Genomic DNA, 24884 nt, shown 5'->3' on the forward strand with positions numbered 1-24884 from the left:
GGTGGTTCCTCAACCTTGGTGGTGGATAACAGCAAAAATGCTGAATACATTACAAATGTAAACATGCACATAACAGAAATAGTAGCCTAAATAATAGAAACAAGTGACAAATATGGAAAGCATTTTTGTCTCCTTTTAGAACTTCAAAAGCCTATTGGCTGTCCCAGTCAAGCACTTTAAAATCTGCAATTCAAAACCAGCAGTTAATAAGCAGGCTCCTTGTTGCTGCAAAGAACCTTTATTTTTACTGCTTTAAGAAACAGACAGACAGTGGAAGGGGGAGAATATCAGAGACACGACGGCAGATTTCCTTTCCCCCCGATATGAGCATCACAGCATAACAAGGCCAGCAGATAGTGCTCGCAGTGGCATCATTTACTGTGTGTCGGGGGTTAAGTACCTAGCTGAGGAGGTCTTGATCAATATCTCACCTAGCGCTGAACCCGCAGAGGCAGGCAGGCGCTGAGTGAAAGGTGAAATGTTTTCAGTGCGTCACAGCGAGAAAAACCAACAACAGTCCCTTGAGATTTCATCTTGCAACAATGTTCCTGTGTAGTCGAGTTCTCGCTTTTAGAAATGCGACAAAACCAACAGCGCCATATTTAATTTCTGACAGGAAGGACAACGAGAATGTGAGGGACTAAGTGAACTATAGTGCGTTTGATACAGACTTGTTCAGATGATAAAACGTCTTCCTCAAAGAACTTTCAGTAGACAAAAACTCCATAAACAGCTCTGAAAGTTGTGATTTGTGTTAGGCTATATGTCGAGCGTCACCTGACCAAACCGGAAAAAAAATCTCATTTCTTCCGCTTTTTAAAAGTAGCAATATTTATGGATTTTTAAGGTAATCAGTAAACCTAGCTAGTTGTTTTGATTCTTGGCGTTTTATTCAATTAATGTCAAAATGTTAGAGAGAAAAAGAAAAATCAATCTACATATGTGATCATATTTGGTATCTTTGAAGGTATCTTTAGTAAAACAGCTCTATATTTAATTAAGCATATAGGCCTATATGCATAAGCATATGCAACCTGTAATGCGACAGAATGCATTATTTTATTTTATTGTGTGTGTGTGTGCATAACCCCTATCGTAACTTACAGAATCGTTTTCTTCTGTTAATTTTAATATGGTGTCTAACCTGATGGGTTTGTGATTCTTATATTCTTATAATTTCTTTAGTTCTGTCATTAGTAGCTATCATTAAAAAGTAAAAATGGTAACATTTATCGAGAACCGATGTTTTACATCAAATTCAAACTTTGTTTAGAAGTTTCAATATGCAAAAGAACAACTGAGAATTGAAATTATAGCATACTTAAAAAAAAAAAAAAAAAAAAAAACCTGCATATTTATTATGGATTACATGCCAAGAAAATATTGTCTTTTAATATTTCAAGATTTCAAGCAAATAACAACTAAATATCAGTCTATTCCTCACACAAACCCATGTGATTAGGAATTCAGCACACACGTCATTTGGACTACTTTTTGACCTTTTTAATCCATTTGGATTTTAAAATATGTGGTCACTATAATTTAACATGCAAGAAAAAGAGTAGCCATTCAGAATGTTCTCTTTTTATGTTCTATGGAAGAAATAATAGGCTACAGGTTTGGAACAATGCATGAATTTTCATTTTAACATTAATATATTTAGCAACATTGTTCAATATGAGACTGTTTGTTCTGACTGACAACATTTGTGGAAATATGTATTGTCTAATACTCAAAACCTCACATTTATTGAGGTACAGCCCTTCTGACATCTAGCCCCAGTCTGCCCTCTGTATCTGGAGAAGGCTATGAATCTAATTCTAGTACAGACACTAATCTAGTGTAAAAATCTCTTAACCGCAGATTGGTGGTGCTAGAGCGTCTTTCTCTCTCTCTCTTTCCCATCCTCCTCCATATCTGAACGTTACAAGTAAGTTACAGCCCTGTTTTACCCATAACACACCTTGACTTACGGATGCGGTTCATCCATCATTGTCTCGCATGAATTTGCCTGTCATATTTCATCCCTCCCGTTCTCTGAAGCCCTAAATATCTTGTCTCGGGAAACGCTGACTATTGAAATAGCTTCTGAATATTACATGTATATATTTTTGTTTGCAGGATGTTCTAGCCGTGGAGTCTGTAATCTCTCAAACTAAGCAGTGTTTGAAATTAAGTAAACCTGCGTCAACATGACCAGCAGAGAAAAACAAATAACTCTTGTGGTGATCAGAGACACGTTCATCATGCTGTCAATAGACAGGCCATCGCAAAAGGCTAAACAAATGCTTTAGCAATAATGTTTCTAAATCTGTTTGTACTTGGGATTTACTCCTCCAGAAAAATGTGCATGCAACTTTGTGTGGGAATGACTAACTAAAATAGCAACGCTACTAACTGTTTACTATTTTTTTCAGTAGCCTAACAGTAATTCAATAGTTTTAAGTCACGTTTACGGTATTCAACATTTTTCCAATGTTGTTATCGCTAACTAAAACTGAAACTAGTAAGAACATTTTTGTTTGAAATAAAGCTGAAGAAATAAAATGTAAATATTTGATGAAAAAAATGTAATGAAAATTAGAAAAAAACTAACTGTACTAAAATTACTAACTAAAAATTTAAAAATTAATACTGTTTAGAAATATTATAAAAGCAAAAACTAATAAGCACATAAAACAAATAATAATCAAATAAAAAAAATTGGGGAAAAAATAAAAATGTTAAAATAAAAGCCAATTCAAAATATTAATAAAAACTGTAGGCTATATTAATAATACTAAAATAGCGATGCATTTTTCAGCAAGCAGTGGTGCAGCGTGACAAAAAATGTGCATTCCTGTATTTTTCCATTGCATTATTATAATGAAATGCACTGTTAACATGTTGTGCATTGGGAAGTCCAATTCAAGTCAACTGATTTGTTTGCACGGTTCAAATAAACAACTAACGCTTCATTTTAACCCCTGTGTTTTCTTGTCTGTAGTTAAATGTTTAGTTACTGTAATTCCTGCTGTTCAACATTTTTTGTACTGAGTTTTATATTTATATTAGTGTTGCGTTTATTCTGAAACTAAAAGTTCATTTGAAAGCTGTCATCTTAATTTGTGCCACATGAATTGCAGATTAAATATTAAATACATTTAAGCATTTAAAAAAGTGCTGTTTTTTGTTAAAGGTTTAGTGTGTAGCTAACTGCTTTTACTAAAGAGTAGCTCGACTGCAGTTTACCTACTTTAAATTGTAAGTAGCTTAGTAAACAGTTTCCAAGTAGCTTCCCAGCACTTCTACCAATGCAAAACCAGCGTCTGTGACAGAACCTGAATTTACATTCTCTTTCTAAGAGAAACTGTGAAAAGAAGAAAAAAACTTATTTTCATAGAGTGCTGCTTTGCCTTTTCAAAGTCTGCACAAAAGGAGAGAGAAATATGGTAAATCCCTCGACATCTTGTAGAAACTGTGCTATTCATTGACGTGCCATCCTCAAAGTCAGCAGTGACAAGAAGCGACAGGCCTGGACTGGTGGAAACAAAGTGACTGTGGTGATCAGGGACTGAATAGTGTTAAAAGGTTCTTGTGCACGTCTGAGGTCCAATCAACCAGCTACACCAGAGATCCCGAGAACACAGCGAAACGAACATGCTTTCAATGTTTAAAATACCAAAATTATTAATAAGTGCAAAAACCACCCACCTGCCCAAGGATAAAATCCAGTGAAGATTTTGTGGGCTTCATTCCTTGCAGCGCAAGGAAATCTGTCACACCATTCTTCATCGACACTGGAAGGTGCACATCATTGCAGAATGTTTGCATAAATGGACAAATCAGTCGTAACCTTGCTCAGTGTAATAAAAAATAAAAAAATTCAAAGGGGTTAAAGAAGTATGTTTTACAAGAAAATGCAATTCCAGTTTTTCTGCTTTCATTTTAAATTTCACTTTAATTAAATGTTACTTGCCATTTCTTTGCAATAATTAGCAAACAAATTAATAGAAATTTCTGGGGAAAAAAAGAGCAATTCTTGTTTCACCACTTTTATTTATTTATTTTAATGCTCCACTTTAAAATCAACCTAGACTCACTGGAAAAACATGCTTCTACCTACAATTTAGCAAAACTCCCAAAATTACCTATACCTACAATTTACTGCAGTTTGCAGTTGAAATAATCACTGGAGGCACTACAACACCAACGACATTAATTCCTTTGCACAAAAATCATGATTACAGAGACAGATGATTGATAAACAAAGACAAATTTTTTGTTATGACCTCAAAATAATTTTTACCATTGTGCATGATTTGCAAACTAGAACATCTTTTATGTTTGCATCACATAACCAGCTCCATATATGTGGCTTTTTTGATGCAGTAAACTTGCTCGGTAGCGCACATGGTACAGCATTGAACTTGCAAAGCGAAGCACTCATGCAAGATAAAATGGCATTGGTTGCTTCAGCAAATGCATTTTATCTTATATTTGCTTTTGTTAACACTATTGGTTGGGTTTAGGGTCAGGTTTAGTGTAGATGGTATGTTATTTTAAAATGCGATAGAGAATTAACCTTTTAGCGCCACTTATTTCATTCCCGAACTGCTGTGATACAAAAGACAACCAACATAATAAAACATTGCTGATTTCATGTGCATCTGTTTCTTATGAAACTGAACATGCTTTTAGCAGCACTCACTGGAAATTTCACTTTGAAAATGTCGCAATACATGCAAGAAGCATCGTAATGTCGTTTTTCAGAAATGTCGCCACATGCACATTTTTTCCTACTTTATTTTCAACAGAAATATATTGCTATGGACTGAGAGCTAACTTTGCATGGCCTATTTTATAATCACATATACATACTGCATTAGAAATAAAAGAAGTTTTACATTAGTAGGCCAGCAACATGACAAGCTGGCTGAAATGGGGCATCTGTCGCAGTGAGAGCACATCAACGCATCAAGAACTTGCGTTTAGACATATCCCTTAATTATACGGCTTCTATCTAGTTTTGTCATGCTGCACATGTCCGCTGTTGACACTGTGTTAGATTATTAAAGGAGAAAAGTGTCATTTTTTTTCTATTGTAAAATACTTTCTTGTATCCCACCTTAAACTTCAATTAAAAGTAAGACATTGGTAGGTTGACACTGTGGCGCTATTACTGTTTGCAGCCTGACACAGAAAGCACAGTCTTGTATAATAATGATGCTAACTAATATGCTTAGCCTATGTGCTAACATTTAATTTTAGCACAGAGTTCATCCAAAATGAAATCCAAAACCGCCTTCAGTAGGAACAATCATATCAATGCCACTGTCAGACTAAAGGACAGTGATTTTTTTTTTTTTGTCATTTTCTTTGTTAGCATAAGTGATTATCCAATTAGCATATAGCAGCGATGCACTGGCTGTCAGGTTCTTAATGTGGATCTCTTCCACTGAGTTGCCTGTATTTACTCTGACTTTTCTGTCATAGATTAACTGAAGCAAGAATCGGGCAAACTTAAATCAGTACAACCAACGCAAACACTCTGAATAAATTCCTGAAAATTGGTGCATCTCTTAAAGTTGACATTTTCCAGTGCATTACAGATTATAGAACATAATTAGTCTATTATTAGCTAGAGAACTGTCACAAACAATATACAGACTGCATAAATATTTATTGGAAAATATAAATATAAAACACTTACATTAAGAGAGGTGCAAGAATACCAATCTGCGAACAAAAATCTCCATCTGTTCATGTTGACTTTTCTAAAGCAAATCAAAGCTTATAAATATAAATACATTAGTGTGTTTTATTTTGTTTAAAGTTTGTAATTTAAGCTACACATTTTACAGTACCAGTTGATATAATTGTACAGTCAGAATATAGAAGGAAAAAAAGGATTAAGTAGGCTAGGTTCAAGATGGCTATTTAGGTTAGAAATCAGTGTTAATATGTGATGGAAAATTCTTACAGAGTACCTGTACTCTTTATATTATAGATAAAACAAATGCCCATGTGCTCTGTCATTACTGATTTTCTTATCTTGAGATTAGGACTGAATATATGGCATAAAGGTGAAGTGCGTGATTCCTGTGCGGCTAGTAGCACCAAAAGAAATTGCATGCGTGCAACTGCTTGTAAAATATTCATGCATAAGTAAATAAATAAATAAATAAAATATTCCAAATATTCAAATAAATGAATGCATTTTAAACTGGGATATGAGAAAGTGTTTTAGCATAAAATACCAATATCACCTTTAAGCATTTGCATTCTGTTATAGTGTTTGCTTCTCTATTTGTTTATTCACCAAAAAGTCATCAAAAGCTGTGAGGCTTTTCCACATCAACATAATGTTTTGACAATCAGTCTGTTACCACAATTTTTAGGTTAATGTTGCCCTCTGGAAATCTTTCACGAATGTCGTTTCTGGCATAGCTGGCCAAGATAAATCAAGATACAATGAAAAGAGAGAGAGAGAAAATAAATGTTTAAAAGTCAGAAATGAAGAGTTGTCATAGGAGACTGTTGAATCACCCCGAAAAATGCTTAAAGTCAACATGAAATCTAAATGAACTCTTTTTATTTGCAAATACTCCTTGTTTTGTTGTGCGTGATTCATCAGTGCATGTTATTCCAATGATATTCTGGTAGAACACATCACTTATCACAATCCAGTCATTCCCAATGAGTAAAATCAAGTCCAACCTTGCTTTGCACTCGGAAATATGTCAAAATGCAGAGGTAAACTGCTGTAAACATTGTTTCTTGTTGAATTCAAGCAGTAGTCAAACTTTTACATGATTGAATAAATATCTCAAGAGCAACACACACTCTGAGCAAACATCAATACAATCTCTAACATGTGTGTGTGTGTGTGTGAGAGAGAGAGAAGAAGCTCAGTAACAATCCAAGCCGGAGGCTTGTCAGAGATATCTAGTTTGATGGACACAGACAGCAAGTTCCACCTCTATCGTTGTTCAAAATCTGTTCGAGTACATCTCAAACATTGGGAAGCTTTTCTATCTCTTGTCTTTCCCCACAGCATCCACAGCACTGACACGACAGCTCGAGTCCAGAGAGGAGCTTAATCTCAGCAAATTCAATTTTAGCACATTTAATGCTGCAACTTTTTAAAGATGTTCTAAGAAGGAACCACATCATGCAATCAGCTCAGAAATTATGCAAAATGCCCTAAATGTTGCATAATAAGTGAAAAAAAATGTTATCTAACATTTGATCCAAATATTAGACGTCTCTAGTTAGAGTATATTAGTTTATCACCTGTGCAGACAATGTAATGACCCGTACACTCATAGTCTTTACATTATAGAGATTAGGACTGAATTTATGGTATAAACATGAAAAATACCAGTAACCCTTAAAGCCTTTATGTATATTGCATTATAAAAGGTATTCAAAGTAATCCATTATATCTTTTCATAAAGAATTGTAAACAAAGTTAAAATGCATTATAATATTTGAAGCTTTGTTTGTCATGTGTTTTAATGCATATATAGGTTCAACAATGAATATATAATATTATAACTGTATTTACAATTATTCATGAGATCATACAAAGCATTATGGTGCATTACATTAACAAGGTTCATTACATTAAAAGGCATCATTTATACATTAAAACTATTTTCATTATACATTATATAAAGCCTTTAAGTAAAGTGATACCAAATGATTAAATGATACCAAAATTTCAACATAGTTTTTAAGCATTTAAAGACACAACAATTAAAGTCATAATGCACAAACAATTTATATGCATGCATTTATATATTCAGAAGCCATATTGCATCTTGGACACTGCATCTAATGCAGACCACACAAGCAGAGCAAGAATACACAGGAACTACACTTGATTTTTTTTCTCTGTTTTAATAATACGGCGAATTAGATCTGGAGAAGGCAATGAGTCATTTTCTAACAATCCAGAATCTAAAAATAGGCCTACTTATTTACTGCATTAATCTTCAGGAGACACTGTACAGCCTATGCAATTCAGTTATTTCCAGCGGAAAGTTCTTTTAGTCACATAACATTAGGAGGCTGTTGCATTATAGCATGCACATTTGTGGCCGAACACAAAAAGCAATTTTCCATCCTTTTCAGACTACTTAAACGTAACAACTTTTCGCCCCTTTGGAAGGCAGATGAATGTGTGCAGACAAGGATAACCGCATGCGCTCACATCAGAGAGGATATGCTGGCGAGAGTGTGCATGGCAAAACCAATATTGCTTTGTTATATATCTATCTATCTATCATCCATTATTAGGTACCGTGAGCAGCTGTGTTATTTCTGTCGAGCAACCCTCACAATGCATGAGCTTCAGTGGACCACATGAGTATGGAGTCAAAACACAGTCACAACTACAATATGCCTGTCAAAGGCATCAAAGGTTAATGCACGTTATGCATGGAGAGTGTTAATGCACGTTATGCATGGAGAGTGTTTACCTCCTTGTGTCGATGCTTAATTGCTATTTAATAGTCTGACAGCTATTGTACATTGTACCTATTGAGAACACAGATGGGGAGGGTGCGCACTGGAATAAACCAGTTATTAATGCAATAAATTGGTTTCTTTGGGGGATAAACTGAACAAAGGCAATCAACCAAATGCTTTAAACTAAAGAGACGTTTCAAATCTTGCATGTAAGCATGATGAAAAGTCACACAGATGCTAATTACTGTACAATTAAGCTTTTTTTTTTTTTTTTTTTTAAAACAAAAAAAAATAGTGACTGCTTGGCATGCAAATCAGCAAACTGCCCTCTACACCTCTGTATTAAGTAGCGAAAATAAATGAATTGGGCACAAGAGCTGTTTTATCAACAATTGCAAGTCATTTTCATTGCATGCAGTTGTTTGTTTCTGAACTAATGTACTCTAATGACTTTATACATGCTCATTCTGTGTATGTCTGTTTGTATGTATTCAACAGCATAACGAGCATTTGGATTATTTTTGGTTCAGTAACCTTTCCTACACAGGCCGTGATGCACCAGTCCTAATATCTGCCATATCAGAGGCATCAAATCTTGGAAAGATATTCATAGCATTGTCTGAGACACTGCTAAAAATCATTTTGCTGACGTGGTGTTAATTTGGTAAAAATTGCTTATAAATGTCTCATTATACTATATTATCACCAAATTAAATTACCAGGTTTTTTTTTTTTTTTTTTCCGGAACTGAATAGTCATAGGCTACATTGGCTTCATCTGAGCTTATGCACCTGTTTTTGAGTGAAAAAAAAAGCATTATTTGTGGATAATTGTGGCAATGTTCACTCAAAAACTGAAGATGCATGAGCTCAGATCAATCAGTTGCAAAGATAAATACAAAACCTGTGCTAACTGAAAGAAAACAAACTGACAAAAATATATCAATCTTTACTAATAATAGGCTATAGCATAACAAGAAATTGCTAAGCAATTGTTTTTTAAAGGTCCGTAATTTTTGACCAGGAACACCACAAAAGGAAAGAAATCACCAAAAAGTACTAACTAACTAAACTAACTAAATAAGTAAATAAATAATAATTTGTTATACCCAGTGTGAGCAAAGACAGTACGTTTTAGTCCAAAATGATTACATTAACTAGCATTTTCAAGAAAAAGAAAAGCCAAAATGACCAGAACACCACATGAGGGTTAAGTAGAAAACCATATATGATTCTATTTTGATTTCTGAGTTACATTTACATGCATTATTCAGATTATTTTATCCAAAGTGACTTGCATTGCATTTAAGGGAATTTTACAAGTTTGTGCATTGTTCCGGAATCAAACCCATGAACTCTGTGTTGCTAACACATGCTCTACTGTTTGAGCCACAGTAATGCTATTTATTTTCAGCTATATGTGACCCTGGACAACAAAACGAGTCTACTCTAAAGTGTACATTTTTCCGAAAAAGCTGAATAAATAAGCTTTCCATTGATGTATGGTTTGTTAGGATCGGACAATATTTGGCTGAGATACAACTATTTGAAAATCTGGAATCTGAGGGTGCAAAAAAATCTAAATATTGAGAAAATCGCCTTTAAAGTTGTTCAAATGAAGTTCTTAGCAATGCATATTACTAATCAAAAATGAAGTTTTGATGTATTCACGGTAAGAAATTTACAAAATATCTTCATGGAACATGATCTTTACTTCATATCCTAATGATTTTTGGCATAAAAGAAAAAAATATAATTTTGACCCATACAATGTATTTTTGTCTATTGCTACAAATATACCCCAGCAACTTAAGACTGGTTTTGTGGTCCAGGGTCATATATTTGTGAAATAATCAGTACTTACGAATGTGGACAAATGTTTAAAAGCTTTACCAACCTCATCTGCTGCATAGTGGTCTCAATTATTAATGATAAACCTGTGACTAAACAGCATGTACAAACAAGCGAAGTTTTCTAGCTAGAAAAAAAGTAAAAATTTAGGCTCTGTTTGCAAACAATAATATTCTTTAGAAATAAAGCCACAACATTCACCATCCCTTACTCCGGCAGAAAGCATGATTACCAGTGTATTGCATGCATAGTTCAGATTTAAGGCGCCGAGGCACTTGATATCGCTTCAGGTCAAACACACATTCATCGTTTGACCTGGAGTCATGCCACAGTCCAAGAAGTCAATCAGCTGCGTATTATACACACACCGCATGAGACTCACGTATGAATGCACGAATCAAGGATGTGCAGGATGGCTTGACAGAATTTTAAATCATTATATAGATTTTTTTTCCAGAGTAACATGATAAAGAGCAGATTACATTGATTTATTCCAGACGAGAAGGAGTTTAAAATGCTTCATTTTATGGCAGAACAGTTTTCCCATTCCCACGGGATTAGTTTTCACTAAATGAATGCACTTGCATGCTGCACTTAAATATTGGAATAGCAGATACAATAGTGTAATTTAGTGGTCTTATATGTATTTCTCTCAGCAAGCAAAACATAATAGTCATCAGCCTGTATGTAGTCAACCAAAACCAAGGACTGTTATTTATTTATTTATTTATTTTTTAGACATTCTCGTGAAAAAGAAGTGTGCTTAATTGAATTGAATGAGCACTGGTAGTGTACTTCAAATCTTAAAAGTAGTTTTAAAGCTGTACTTGCATATTATATAATATTAATGAAATTAAAAGCCAATTAAGGGTATTTAAATATCACACTTTCATGACTATGTTTCTAACACATTTTTTTTAAAGTGCACAGTAATAATGGCATTTTTTAGTTACTGTACATTTTTAAAAATTGTTTTAATAATCTGTCTGTTTAATAATCTGTTTTATTGTTGTTGTTATTTTTATTTTATTATTATTTTTTTTTATTAGATATGAAGTCAATTTTTGTCAAGTCAAGTCACCTTTATTTATATAGCGCTTTTAATGATACAGATTGTGTCAAAGCAACATTACAATATCAAAATAGGAAAATAGTGTCAATAATGTAAAATGACAAGATTAAACACTCAATTTTCAGTTAAAGGCATTTCATTATTGAATTCAGTGATGTCATCATCCAGCTCAGTTCAGTTTAATTAGTATCTGTGCAATCAAGTCGATGATATCGCTGGAAATGAAGTGTCCCCAACTAAGCAAGCCAGAGGCGACAGCGTCAAGGAACCAAAACTCCATCGGTGACAGAATGGAGAAAAAAACCTTGGGAGAAACCAGGCTCAGTCGGGGGCCAGTTCTCCTCTGACCAGACGAACCAGCAGTTCAATTCCAACTGCAGCAAAGTCAGATTGTGCAGAGGACTCATCTGGTTCTCAAGGTCTTGTCCCGATGGCCATCTGGGGATCTGTCTCTGGGGTTCATCTAGGTGTCCTGGTCTCCGCTGACGTTCAGGGCTGTAGAGGTCCATCTCTAGGTGCTGATCCACCATCTGATCTGGATAAAGACTGGATCGGCGGCTACGGTGACCTTGGAATAAGAAAGAAACGGACTAATATTAGCGTAGATGCCATTCTTCTTACGATGTAACAAGTACATCGTGTGTTATGGGAAGTATTTGAATATTAGAAGCATATTAGTGTATAATGTGTAAACCAGGTTAAAGAGATTGGTATTTAATCTAGATTTAAACTGACAGGAGTGTGTCTGACTCCCAAACAATGTTAGGTAGATTGTTCCAGAGTTTGATTTTGATATCCTAGGTATTATCAAACGGCCAGAGTTTTGAGAACGCAGTGGACGTGGAGGACTATAATGCGATAAGAGCTCGCTCAAGTACTGAGGAGCTAAACCATTCAGGGCTTTATAAGTAATTAACAAGATTTTCAAATCTATACGATGTTTAACAGGGAGCCAGTGCAGTGTTGACAGAACCGGGCTAATGTGGTCATACTTCCTGGTTCTAGTAAGGACTCTAGCTTCTGCATTTTGGACCATCTGGAGTTTGTTTATTAAGCGTGCAGAACAACCACCCAATAAAGCATTACAATAATCTAACCTTGAGGTCATAAATGCATGAATGAACATTTCTGCATGTGACATAATTGCACAAAATGCTTTAAATCCTAAATTTAAACATTAAAAATTAGACATTCCAAATATATTTATATAAATAACATACAAGTTTCAATAAAAATGACATTAAAGTATATTTTAGTTTTCCATAAATGCTTCAGCAGCATTGTAACCGTATTTCAAAGACTATAGAAGTAATTATGAACAAAAATATGCACTTAGTCCAATAAGTATGTCAGAAAGCACTCTAAAGATCAGATAATTGCATTTAATATAAATTTTAAATACATATTTTTGTGTAACTGCTAATAACATGCAATCAATTGTCAGAAAACATCACATGCAATTAGCATACTGTATTCTTTTAAAGTATTTTATGTCCATAAAAATCAGTCACTAAAGTGTACATCTTTGCTAATAGGAATCATAATTAATACACCTATAATGAGTGCTGATTCGTGGTTTTGCTAAGACAAGCATCACTTTTACAAATGTTCAAAATCCTAAACTTAAGTATGAATGATTCCTCAAATCTTTTCCAAGTGATTAGACACTATTTTCACATGCCAGAAGATAAAAATTGAAGATGAAAATCCCACAGAAGCTAACCATTTCTACAGACCAGAAGATCTAGAGACTTGAGGACGCAGGACTCTTTTGACCCAGACCAGTAAAAAAAAAAAAAAAAATCCCAGCAACCGCATAGCAACACTTAGCAGCCACCCACAAGATCCTAGAAACGTCCTAGAAACCACCCACAGCACCCTGGTGAGTTTCACACAGGCTTCTTCTTCAGAAAATGTCAGAATCTAGTTGTTCTCCTGCAGCGGTTCATTCATACTAAGTACAGTTAGCAAACTGTGGGAGTTTCGATTGAAGTCTCTGGTTTTTGCAAACCTTTGACTCCACTCATGTCTTTCCGAGGATGAAGAAATCTCAGCGGAGCGTTAAGGTGGTTTTGTATTTGGCACAGGGTCATTCTGTGCTCAGATTCAGAAAGATTACTTACACAGTCCTGTGGGTCGAGTCCTGCTGTACGAGAAGCCCTCACAAGGTACCATCTACAGGAACAGACACACCGAGAAACTGAGCGAGTTCAGAAAAATGCCTGTTGTCTCTTATCGAAGCAACAGCATGTGTGCAGGACGTCCTGGGAGAAGAGCAGTCTTGAATGCATAATGGATTGTTTTTTCTTAATGCAACATTTTTATGGCGTGTTTGAGGAATAATTCCGAGCAGATGTAGTTAACATCCATACAGTCAGCAGCATGTGTTTGATGCGCTTGATACTGGGACATTTGAAAGTCAGCTTGAGATAAACAGAACAGATTGTGCGTGAAGAGAAGCAGTTTACACACATGCACACGCATGAAAAATAAAACAAGACCTGTTTAAAACCATTCTAAATAGGATTATTTAACGGTGAAGTGTGCAAAGAAAAACAAAACATTATTTAAACATTCTTAAATCAAGATACACTGACTTGAGAAACAAAATAACATGAAAAACTAAGTCTTGTATTCTGAAAAATGTATCAAAATTAAGTGAGTTTTTTTGCTTAAAACAAGAAAAAAATGTATTTGAAATTAATTTGAAGGGAAAAGAAGATTATTTTTCTGATCCCCCATTAGCAGATTTTTTTAAAGCAAAAACATTTTTCAGACATTTTCTTAAGTCGTTTTGCTTCTTAAGTAAATTTATCTTGATTCAAGAATGCTGAAATATTGGTACTGGATATCAATATTTTTGCAGTGTAATTTCTGCATCACAAAATGCAATTGGAAAAAATAGTAACCATTTCCAATGTAGTGTAAATATATTTTAAATATAAATAAATTGCAACTTCATCATTATAAAATGTGCAATTATGTCAAAAAAGTTAAACTACAATACACTTTCTTTTAATGCAAATAACATGCAAATAAGTGTCTAAAAACATTATACATTCAAACACAATTGCAACATTTCAAACAGGTTTCCCACACATTCCCCTCGTCTGCCGTTGGTCATCAAATTGAAAATCCTGCACTAACCATCACTGGTTGAGCTGATGTTGCTGTGATGCTCAAACAAGCACTCCAAATCAATTGGCTTTCTTAAAGTGACTGCATGTTCAGCTTGGAAACGGGAAAGTGTTTCTACACTTCACTTCCTCTATGTCTGCACTGGAAGAGACTGACATTGTGTTGTGACAGCTCGAGGACGTCTATACATAAAGCAAAAAAAAAATAATGTCACCTGGCTATGAATCTGTCAGAGTTCTACAGTAAAATGAAAATAAAATACCATGTTATTTTCAACAGATTTGCAAAAACATTTTACACAGTATGTGTTGATATTATGGCCACAACTGTGTACAAGCATTGTTACAAACCAAATATAATGTAAAACAGTACATCTTTGAGTTTGATGTTTTATAAACATATACATTCATTCAAAAGTTTGGGATTGGTAAGATTGAATGTTTTTGAAAGAAGTCTTTTCTGCTCACCAAAACTGCATTTGTTTGATCAAAAATACAGAAGAAAATCAGCAATATTGTGAAATATTATTTCTATTTAAAAGAACTGTTTTCTATTTAAATCTATTTTAAAATGTAATTTATTGCTGTTATCAAAGATGAATTTTCAGCATCATAACTCCAGGCTTTAGTGTCACATGATCCTTCAGAAATCATTCTAATATGCTGATTTGCTGCTCAAGAAAACTGAATGCATTGCTGAATAAAATTATTTAAATTTTTTTTCTTACTGAACCCATGTTTCTGAATGGTAATGCATATGACCGTGAAATAGAATAGAATAAATACAATTCACTCAGTCACTGTAGATGTTTTGTTCCACTTTATATCCATCTTTTATACTCACTTAATTTGCATTTTAGTATGAAGTTTAACATCTTGCTCATATGTTACAGCCTGCTGAATTGTTGCATTTCTTCTTTCATTCAGTCAAATGTTGTGCACATTAATATTGTTTGCCATAAGAATGATGTTTTCATTCCTCAATGCTGGTCGAGTCTTCATCTGGCTGAACTCACTGGATTATGTAGTTGGAGACAATTCATTGCTCTCAATATCAGGACATCAGAGTTTGGCTGGTTAGCATGGTCCAGTTAGCCCATTGCTGGTAGATGTTATAACCATTCTGTGTGCAAAAAGCATGACGTCGATGTAACAGATCACAGAGCAAAAAAAAAAAAAAAAAAAAAAATCACTGTTTTTTGTACCGAAGGGGAATAAAATCTAAAATTACTTGCTGAATGTTTCAGCACAGAGCGTCTGGATTTTATTCCAGCAGTTGGATGAGTCAGTGTAGCAAACCTAAGAGGCTTAGCCAGACTCAGAGCTCCGAGGAAAGCTTAGAGACTCCCACTATCCAAAATACAGGAGAAATTAATAATGTCCCCTGATGATTTGAATCTTTTACACCAAGTATGGAAATAGTTTTTGCATTAAGAGACTTCTGTTTCCTAACTAGCCTGTTCATCTTCCCAGCAGCCTTCATTCACAGTCCTCCTGTAGCTCAAACTGTAGAGTGTGGCGCTAGCAACATCAAAGTCATGGGTTTGATTCCCAGAGAGAGCATGACCTCAAATCAATAAAATGTGGACCTTGAATGCAATTTTAGTCGCTTTGGAATAAAGTGCCTGCCAAATGCATAAAAATGTAAAATGACTTGAATATGCATGTGGACTTCAAGAACATTTCTTTAGTCTCAGCAACATCAACATTGCAGTAAAACAGTCAGAATACAATAGAACAATAGAAACAATAGTTCAAACACACGTTGGAAAGTCACTTCATTAGGTAGCAAAATATCAAACAACGCGTGATCAACAGATTTGCAATGTTGTCAGATGATATGACAACAAAAGAATACTTCATTATTTTCATTTGAAATTATATGAGTTGTTTATATAATTTTAAACTGATAACCCCATACACAATACATATAATAGCAAATAAAAAATTCTATAAATATTATTAACGTATGCATATATACAGGTGCTGGTCATATAATTAGAATATCATCAAAAAGTTGATTTATTTCACTAATTCCATTCAAAAAGTGAAACTTGTATATTATATTCATTCATTACACACAGACTGATATATTTCAAATGTTTATTTCTTTTAATTTTGATGATTAGAGCTTACAGCTCATGAAAGTCAAAAATCAGTATCTCAAAATATTAGAATATTTACATTTGAGTTTGAATAAATGACCATCCCTACAGTATAAATTCTGGGTATCTCTTGTTCTTTGAAACCACAATAATGGGGAAGACTGCTGACTTGGCAATGATCCAGAAGACGAACATTGACACCCTCCACAAAGAGGGTAAGTCACAGTCATTACTGAAAGGTGTGGCTGTTTACAGAGTGCTGTATCAAAGCATATTAAATGCAAAGTTGACTGGAAGGAAGAATTTGGGTAGGAAAAGGTGCACAAGCAACAGGGATGACCGCAAGCTTGAGAATACAGTCAAGCAAAGCCGATTCAAACACTTGGGAGAGCTTCACAAGGAGAGAACTGAAGCTGGAGTCAGTGCATCAAGAGTCACCACGCTCAGACGTCTTCAGGAAAAGGGCTACCAAGCAACTTCTGAACCAGAGACAACGTCAGAAGCATCTTACCTGGGCTGTGGAGAAAAAGAACTGGACTGTTGCTCAGTGGTCCAAAGTCCTCTTTTCAGATGAAAGTAAATTTTACATTTCATTTGGAAATCAAGGTCCCAGAGTCTGAAGGAAGAGTGGAGAGGCACAGAATCCATGTTGCTTGAAGTCCAGTGTAAAGTTTCCACAGTCTGTGATGATTTGGGCTGCCATGTCATCTGCTGGTGTTGGTCCACTGTGTTTTCTGAAGTCCACAGTCAACGCAGCCATCTACCAGGAAATTTTAGAGCACTTCATGCTTCTTTCTGTTGACAAGCTTTATGGAGATGCTGAATTCATTTTCCAGCAGGACTTGGCACCTGCCCACACTGCCAAAGGTACCAAAAGCTGGTTCAATGACCATAGTGTTACTGTGCTTGATTGGCCAGCAAACTCGCCTGACCTGAGAATCTATGGGGTATTGTCAAGAGGAAGATGAGAGACACCAGACCCAACAATGCAGAAGAGCTGAAGGCCACTATCAGAGCAACCTGGGCTCTCATAACACCTGAGCAGTGCCACAGACTGATCGACTCCATGCCACGCCGCATTGCTGCAGTAATTCAGGCAAAAGGAGCCCCAACTAAGTATTGAGTGCTGTACATGCTCATACTTTTCATTTTCATACTTTTCAGTTGGCCAAGATTTCTAAAAATCCTTTTGGTCTTAAGTAATATTCTAATATTTTGAGATACTGATTTTTGACTTTCATGAGCTGTAAGCTCTAATCATCAAAATTAAAAGAAATAAACATTTGAAATATATCAGTCTGTGTGTAATGAATGAATATAATATACAAGTTTCACTTTTTGAATGGAATTAGTGAAATAAATCAACTTTTTGATGATATTCTAATTATATGACCAGCACCTGTACAAATGAGGATTTTATATATTTTATAAACATATATCTTCATCTACCCAGAGAATGTGCGTATGTGAAACTATATGGCAATAAAACTCTTGATATAGGATAACATTTTTGTATGGGATGCAGTGATATTCATAAATTTTTTCTTAAGTGTTTTTTTTTTTTTTTTTTTTGTGATATCTCCAAAAATAACAAAATACAACAAAAATGAAAATGCTGCACCAAGTATCTTTCTCCCAATTCTTCATTTTCAAGTCAATTATTGTTGTTTTGGGTCACAGAAAGATTACACCATGCAAGACAATTAATCAACTAACTAAGAATTTTGATTTATTTCACAAAATTAACCTGTGCCTTATAAAATCATTCTTCTTCAAGACGGATGAGACCATTTCTTCAGTAGCTGTAGTTTTTCAGTATTTGCCATTCTGTCAGTGTGAAGCAGAATCAATTCATGTAAATATGACCATTAGATCCTGTAGCTGCTCATTCTGATGAAAAAGAATCATTCATATGGATTGAAAACAGAGAAAGAATGTGCATCCGAATGAAAGAAGGGCTGTTCGCAATGCAATACATACTGAATACAGCACAGTATACAGTACACTGCATATTACCGAGACTTAAAGTTTGTAGCTTGATGTTCAGAATTATGGCTGCATTTACTTCAGATTCATTTGTTGCACTGGAAATAGAAGCATTGTGGGATACTGTTTTTTTCTGAACACGTTTTTAAAATCTATCCTCTGTCTCTCTCTCTCTCTCTCTCTCTCTCTCTCTGTGTGTGTGTGTGTGTGTGTAGGAGTTTACATATTTTTATGAAAACCGTGATAAATGTTTTTTTCTGGATTCTTTGATGAATAGAAAGTTCGAAAGTATTTGAAATGTAAATATTTTGTAACATGTCTTTACTGTCACAATGGATAATGTGTCCTTGCTAAATAAATGTATTCATTTCTTAAGAAAGGAGAGAAGAAGAAAAAAAGTTTTAAATTGTGTACTAATATTTTACTGTATTTTTGGCCACCTAAATGCAGCCTTGGTGAGCAGAATAGTATTCATTGTATATATTGGTAAAATACTGGCTGTTCTGTCCTTGCTCCATGGTCCTTGTTTGATTGCACAGCTGAGGTAGGTTTTTGCAACTGACATGGTCTACAATAAAAAACACTCAGTTTACATAGAGATGAATCCCTGAATCTAAAGCCTTGGAAGTGACCAAACAAATAAACAGTGGAATTAATTTCCCATCTTAAAAAGAATAGCAGTATAATAATAATGCAGTAATGAGATGCATCAAAGATTCTGAGATTTGGCACAAGGATATCACAAATAAGATCTCCTTAACAAATCAAATGTTTGTCCTAGACAGAGAGAAATAAAAATGCAAAGATTTTAACAATGTCTCAAAGATTTGCCTATAAAGTCTGCAATCAAAAGACATCTCAATTTGAACAAAACAAAACAAAACCTACCAAAACCAAATTATGTATTTTATTATATATTTATTCACTCATACTGCACATCAACAGTTGTCTCAGCTGAATCTTTTTTAGTAATTTAAAAACAAATATATTATACAATGTCAATTATTAAAAGAAATCTGAGAACTCCTTTGAGCCTCCCTGAGGGATGAAAGAGCCACCGCTGATTGAATTTCCTCTGGGACTGATAAACATTATTATACAACAAATGTGTTAAATAAGTGAAGATTCTCGGCTAAGTAAATTCCTTTTAATCCCATGCATTTGTGGGAAGATGTTGTTTTGTGAAGTGTGCATCATATACTCCAAAGAACTGTTTACTCTTTCTCCAGAAGAAAAAAAAAAATACTGCTGTTCATTGATCTTTCTGTGTACTCTAAAAGATATATGGCGATGAAGCTCTTATTTTTATGCATGTATTGGGAATGAGTGTTAAAAGAATCAGTCGTGGCTTTGAAGTGTTGTCTACAGAGTCCAACAGCTGTTTCTGTCACAAGAACAGAGATTATCAAGGTTTTTCAACTATATTTTCAATAGTGTGCAGCTCGTGAACAATGTCGTCCTTGAAGAATAACTGTACAGGTACAAGTTAATTCTCATGAAAGACTTTTTCTTTGTTGTTTAGTCAATATAAAATGGTTTTATCCATCCAGCGATGAAAAAAAGTCCATAAGTGAACAAGTGTGTCAAAAAAGATAATTGAAGTAGTTACTTTGAACTTTAAAAGACTTTCTTATGTTATTAGACTTTCTGGCTCAGGGCCGTTCACACACAACAGATTTTTGCTTTTAAAAATGTGAGACGCCACACAGTACAGCATTATTCAGTTTAGGCTGCTTAAGCAACACCCCGATACCATAGCAACCACCTAGCAATGCCCTAGAAATCATGGAACTTGCAACATACTTAGCCAGCTTATCAACCTTCTTTCAAAATCCTAAAAACCACCCATAGCACAATATCCACAGCATAGCAACACCCTAGAAACCACCTAGAAATTGCCGAACAAACACAGACCAAGCAACATATTCACAACCGCCCCGAATAATACAGCAACTGTTGTTCAAAGTCCTTTGCAAACGCCCCGAAAACCATAGCAACTACTTTGAAGAAACCTAAGAACACCATAGCAACATCCAAGAAACCACCCAAAATGCCCTAGCAACACCCTAGAGAACTCCCAAAACACCATAGCAACTACTTAGCAACAAAGCAACACACTTGCAATCACCCTGAATACCATAGTAACAGCTTTTCAAAATCCTGAGAACCACTAAGAACACCATAGCAACACCCTAGAAACCACCCAAAAGACCCTAGTAACACCTTAACATTCCTGCAACACCATAGCAACCACCTAGGACCCATAGATCAAAGCAACATACTTGCAATACTCTCAATACCACAGTAACTTCTTTGCAAAATCCTAAGAACCTCCAAGAACACCATAGCAACATCCTAGAAACCTCCCAAAATACCCTAGCAATGCCCTAGAATACCCGAAACACCATAGCAACCGCCTAGCAACCACAGATGAAAGAAAAATACTTTCAATCACCCTGAATACTATAGTAACTCATTTGCAAAATCCCGAGAACCACCAAGAATATCCTAAAATACCTGAAATGTCATAGCAACTGCCTAGCAACCATAGATCAAAAAACTTTTGCAATCGCCCTGAACACCATAGTAACTGCTCTGCAAAATCCTAAAAACTATCAAGAACACCATAGCAACACCCTAGAAACCACCCAAAATGCCAAAATGCACCTGAGAATATCTGAAACACCGTAGCAACCATAGATCTAAGCAACATACTTGCAATCACGCTGAATACCATAGAAACTGCTTTGCAAAATCCTAAGAACCACCAAGAACACCACAGCAACATCCTAGAAACCACCCAAAATACCCTAGCAACACCCTAAATTACCTGAAACACCATAGCAACCACCTAGCCAGGCCCTAGTGAGTAAAGTAGTTGCAACCAACCCAAACATTGAGTTTTGCAAACACAAGCACATTCAGAAAATGTCCTCATCTACAGTAGTTACTAAGTTTCTCTAATCACCACGGTTTATACTGACTGACATTTATAACGTGAGCTGCATATGTGAAAGACCACCGTCTCTCATGTGCCGTGATGATGCTAGAAATTGGAATAAGGCAAATTCAAGAGCGCATTACACTCCTTTATAGCTGTTAATTCTTCATAGCAAGACTCATATTTTTGAAGAAAATTAATTCTGCTGACTGATTTGCTTTTGTAATAAGCTAATAGTTTGCCAGTGGCCTGAGCATTCATCTGGAACAGATAGAGAGGAGCGCATATCGATTGAGTGGCATGCATAGCAGCTGATTTAATACAAAGATTTCATTTTCTTTCACTTTCCAATTTTCCACACAACTCTGATAATAAGACTGAAGGGGAGGGATTGTGGAATTCCCAATGAATGCAATTTAATTTGATTCACGCCGTGCATAAGGGCATTCGCAACCCGCTAGAATACAGTTTGAATGACAAGCAACATAACAGGCTACTGCATGTCGAAAATAAATCTTCAAAGTTGATGTAGAAAAAAAAACCCATAATGAGGCACTGATAGTTAAGCCAAAATGTGATTCATGCTTATCCAACAAAACTTCAAGATGCAAAGCTGATTGGTTTCTTAGGTGTGCTTCACTTACGTTGTGTGTCTGTTGTATTCTAGTTTCTAGATATGAAACAACAAAACACTTTCTGGCTGATTTTAGATGGCAAAAAGCTTCTTATTTTATCTTTAAAAGTGAAAAAACAGAGGTTCTATGTCAGAAAGTGCACATGAAAGTTTTCTTAATAAAACAATGTTTATTAATATATTTTTAACTATGAAATATATTAAAATATATATATTTTTAAATTATATATAATTTACATATTTGATTCATCCAAAATCATGTGAGAAAGAATTGTGATGCATTGATTATTTTTATTAATATATTTTTAAATATGAATTATATTAAAACAAATAATTAGAATTGATATTTGATTAATCCAAAATCATTTGAGAAAGAATTGTGATGCATTGATTATTTTTAAATATATTTTTAAATATGAAATATATACTTTTTATTTATTTAAATAATTATATATCATTTACATACAGTATTTGATTAATCTAAAATCATTTGAAAAAGGATCATGATGCATTGGTTAATGTTTATTAATATATTTTTAAATATGAAATATATATATTTTTAAATTATGAACAATATATTGGATTAATCCAAAATCATTTGAGAAAGAATTGTGATGTATTGGTTAAGGTTTATTAATATATTTTTTATATATTTTAATATGTATTATGAATATATGAAATATACAGTATATATATTTTTAATTATATGTAATCTATATATTTAATTAATCCAAAATCCTTTGAGAAAGGATGATTAAAAATTGTGATGCATTGGTTTTTAAATCAATGTTGCTTTTGGAGTTTGACAATAAAAGTGTAGGAAAACACAGATGCATTGCAGTTCTTCGAAATCCATCTGACTTGTGCATTGCATTCCAAGTTGTACAATAGCTTTGTGTGAAATTACATTCTTCATTCCACAGATTCACACTTGTCTCAGCTGAATCATTTGAATCATTTTCATGTGCCAAGTTCGAAAAAAGTACCCCTGGTCACTTTATCCATTTGTAATTTGGACATTCTGATTATATCTATTTTCAGGTGTCTCATGTTTTTTCTCACCTGTGTGATGGATAAAAATAAAATGAATTCTGTCATGTGATTGTGGTCATATTTTCTGAACTCTTCAACCTCAGTCATAACCTCTAAGTAAATGGCAGTGTACAGTATCGTTTGACATTAGCCTCTTCAACACAGTTCTTCTGGATACGTGCAGGTCACAGTCACAGCTTGTTCTTTCTCTGCCTCCAACACAACACTATGATAGGCCTAACATCTAAATCCGGATGTGTCAAATCATTGCACAAATCTTATGTAAATCAAAGCATGCAGGTCTAAATAAGGACTGCGTGAACTCCAGGCTGAACTTTTCAGTGCCATTAATATCAAAACATTCATTTTTATTCTCAAAGTCAACAGTTTCATCATGTGTCTGCTGTCAGTTGTGTTAAATTCATTTAATTGGGTGCAATTAGTATTCCAAAGCACATCGAGATGAACGCTGCTGAGAGGGTTTTACTGTAACTACATATTGTTCAAATTTTCTGAATTTTGCAATCTCTGTTTCGGGAATATTGACCAAAAATGATTCATTTACTCACCCCCACGTCATTCCAAACCTGTGTAGCATGTTTTCTTGTGTGGAGCACAAACGGAGAAAGTTCACGCTGCTTTTTTCCATGCAGAGGCTGTGAGGAAGGAATGGGAATCATTAGGCACCTCGTGATTCGATTCTGTTTAGAGTAATATCCTACCAATTAAAATGCTAAAATCTCAATACTGCAGTCGTGATTCTTCTGTAAATTTATTCCATTTAAATGTCAGGTCATGGGCATTGGTTGGTTTTCATTAAGATGTAAAATAAAGCGTATTCTGTCTTCTCGTCCTTGGCTATTATCTGAACATATCTGAAGGGTCTCATGTGTAAAGCATACCGTGTAAACGCACCTTTTGTTGTGTAAATGTCGCTTCAGACGTGTCCTTCTTGCATTTTTGCCATGCTGAACACTCATATGTATCTGGTTTGTCTTGCATATGTTTTACAACAATAAGAATTTATTAATAATGAATTTATTATAAATAACTCTATATTAACTCGTATATTTTCAAAACAAATAATCATTAAAATAAATAATAATTTTATTAATAATTTAAAGCTGCAGTCCGTAACTTTTTTTGGTTACAAATGATCCGAAATCAATATTTGAGCAAGTATATAAGTGTTCAAAACTATCGCCTTACTTTAGCCCGATTCACAACGGTTAGCTTATAATAATGTTTTCTAATTTGAGTGGTACGGGTAGGTTTTCGCGGGAAATTCGAGCATGCTGCTGTGTCATTACGTCACGTCTATAAACATAAAGAAGTTCTCCCGGCTAGTATGCTATTGCATCTGAGGATCCAGCAGGTGATCGTTTATAGCCTTTTCTCACAGCAGCTGGGATAATTAAATGTATCATTTTGATGGCGGATTGTAATCCAGAAAGGATTGTGTGTTTATGAAACACATGTGAATGAAATTAAATTATATTTCAGTTTTAAATGTGCTTCTGATTACAGATAGCCTGGGATTACACAAGATTTGTATTTTAAAGAAAACCAGTTCGAAGGGAGAATAATTTGCTTTTTGGTTTAAAATAATTTCTTAATATGAAATTCAAATGGCATGACAATTAGATTAGACTGTACAGAAATTGAAATCTACA

At 34.6% G+C, this 24884-nt stretch overlaps 1 protein-coding gene across 1 annotated transcript in view; it reads left to right on the forward strand.

Annotated features, from left to right (window-relative positions):
• Positions 1-20055: 20055 nt before the first annotated feature.
• LOC131543074 (uncharacterized) overlaps positions 20056-24884 on the forward strand; it is a 23542-nt gene continuing 18713 nt past the window's right edge. Inside the window, exon 1 of the mRNA XM_058780288.1 lies at positions 20056-20083. Within this exon, the coding sequence (XP_058636271.1) occupies positions 20056-20083 (28 nt within the window). The remainder of the gene's footprint in view (positions 20084-24884) is intronic.

This window comes from Onychostoma macrolepis, chromosome 06, assembly GCF_012432095.1.
Source record: "Onychostoma macrolepis isolate SWU-2019 chromosome 06, ASM1243209v1, whole genome shotgun sequence".
In the NCBI taxonomy this organism is placed as follows: domain Eukaryota; kingdom Metazoa; phylum Chordata; class Actinopteri; order Cypriniformes; family Cyprinidae; genus Onychostoma; species Onychostoma macrolepis.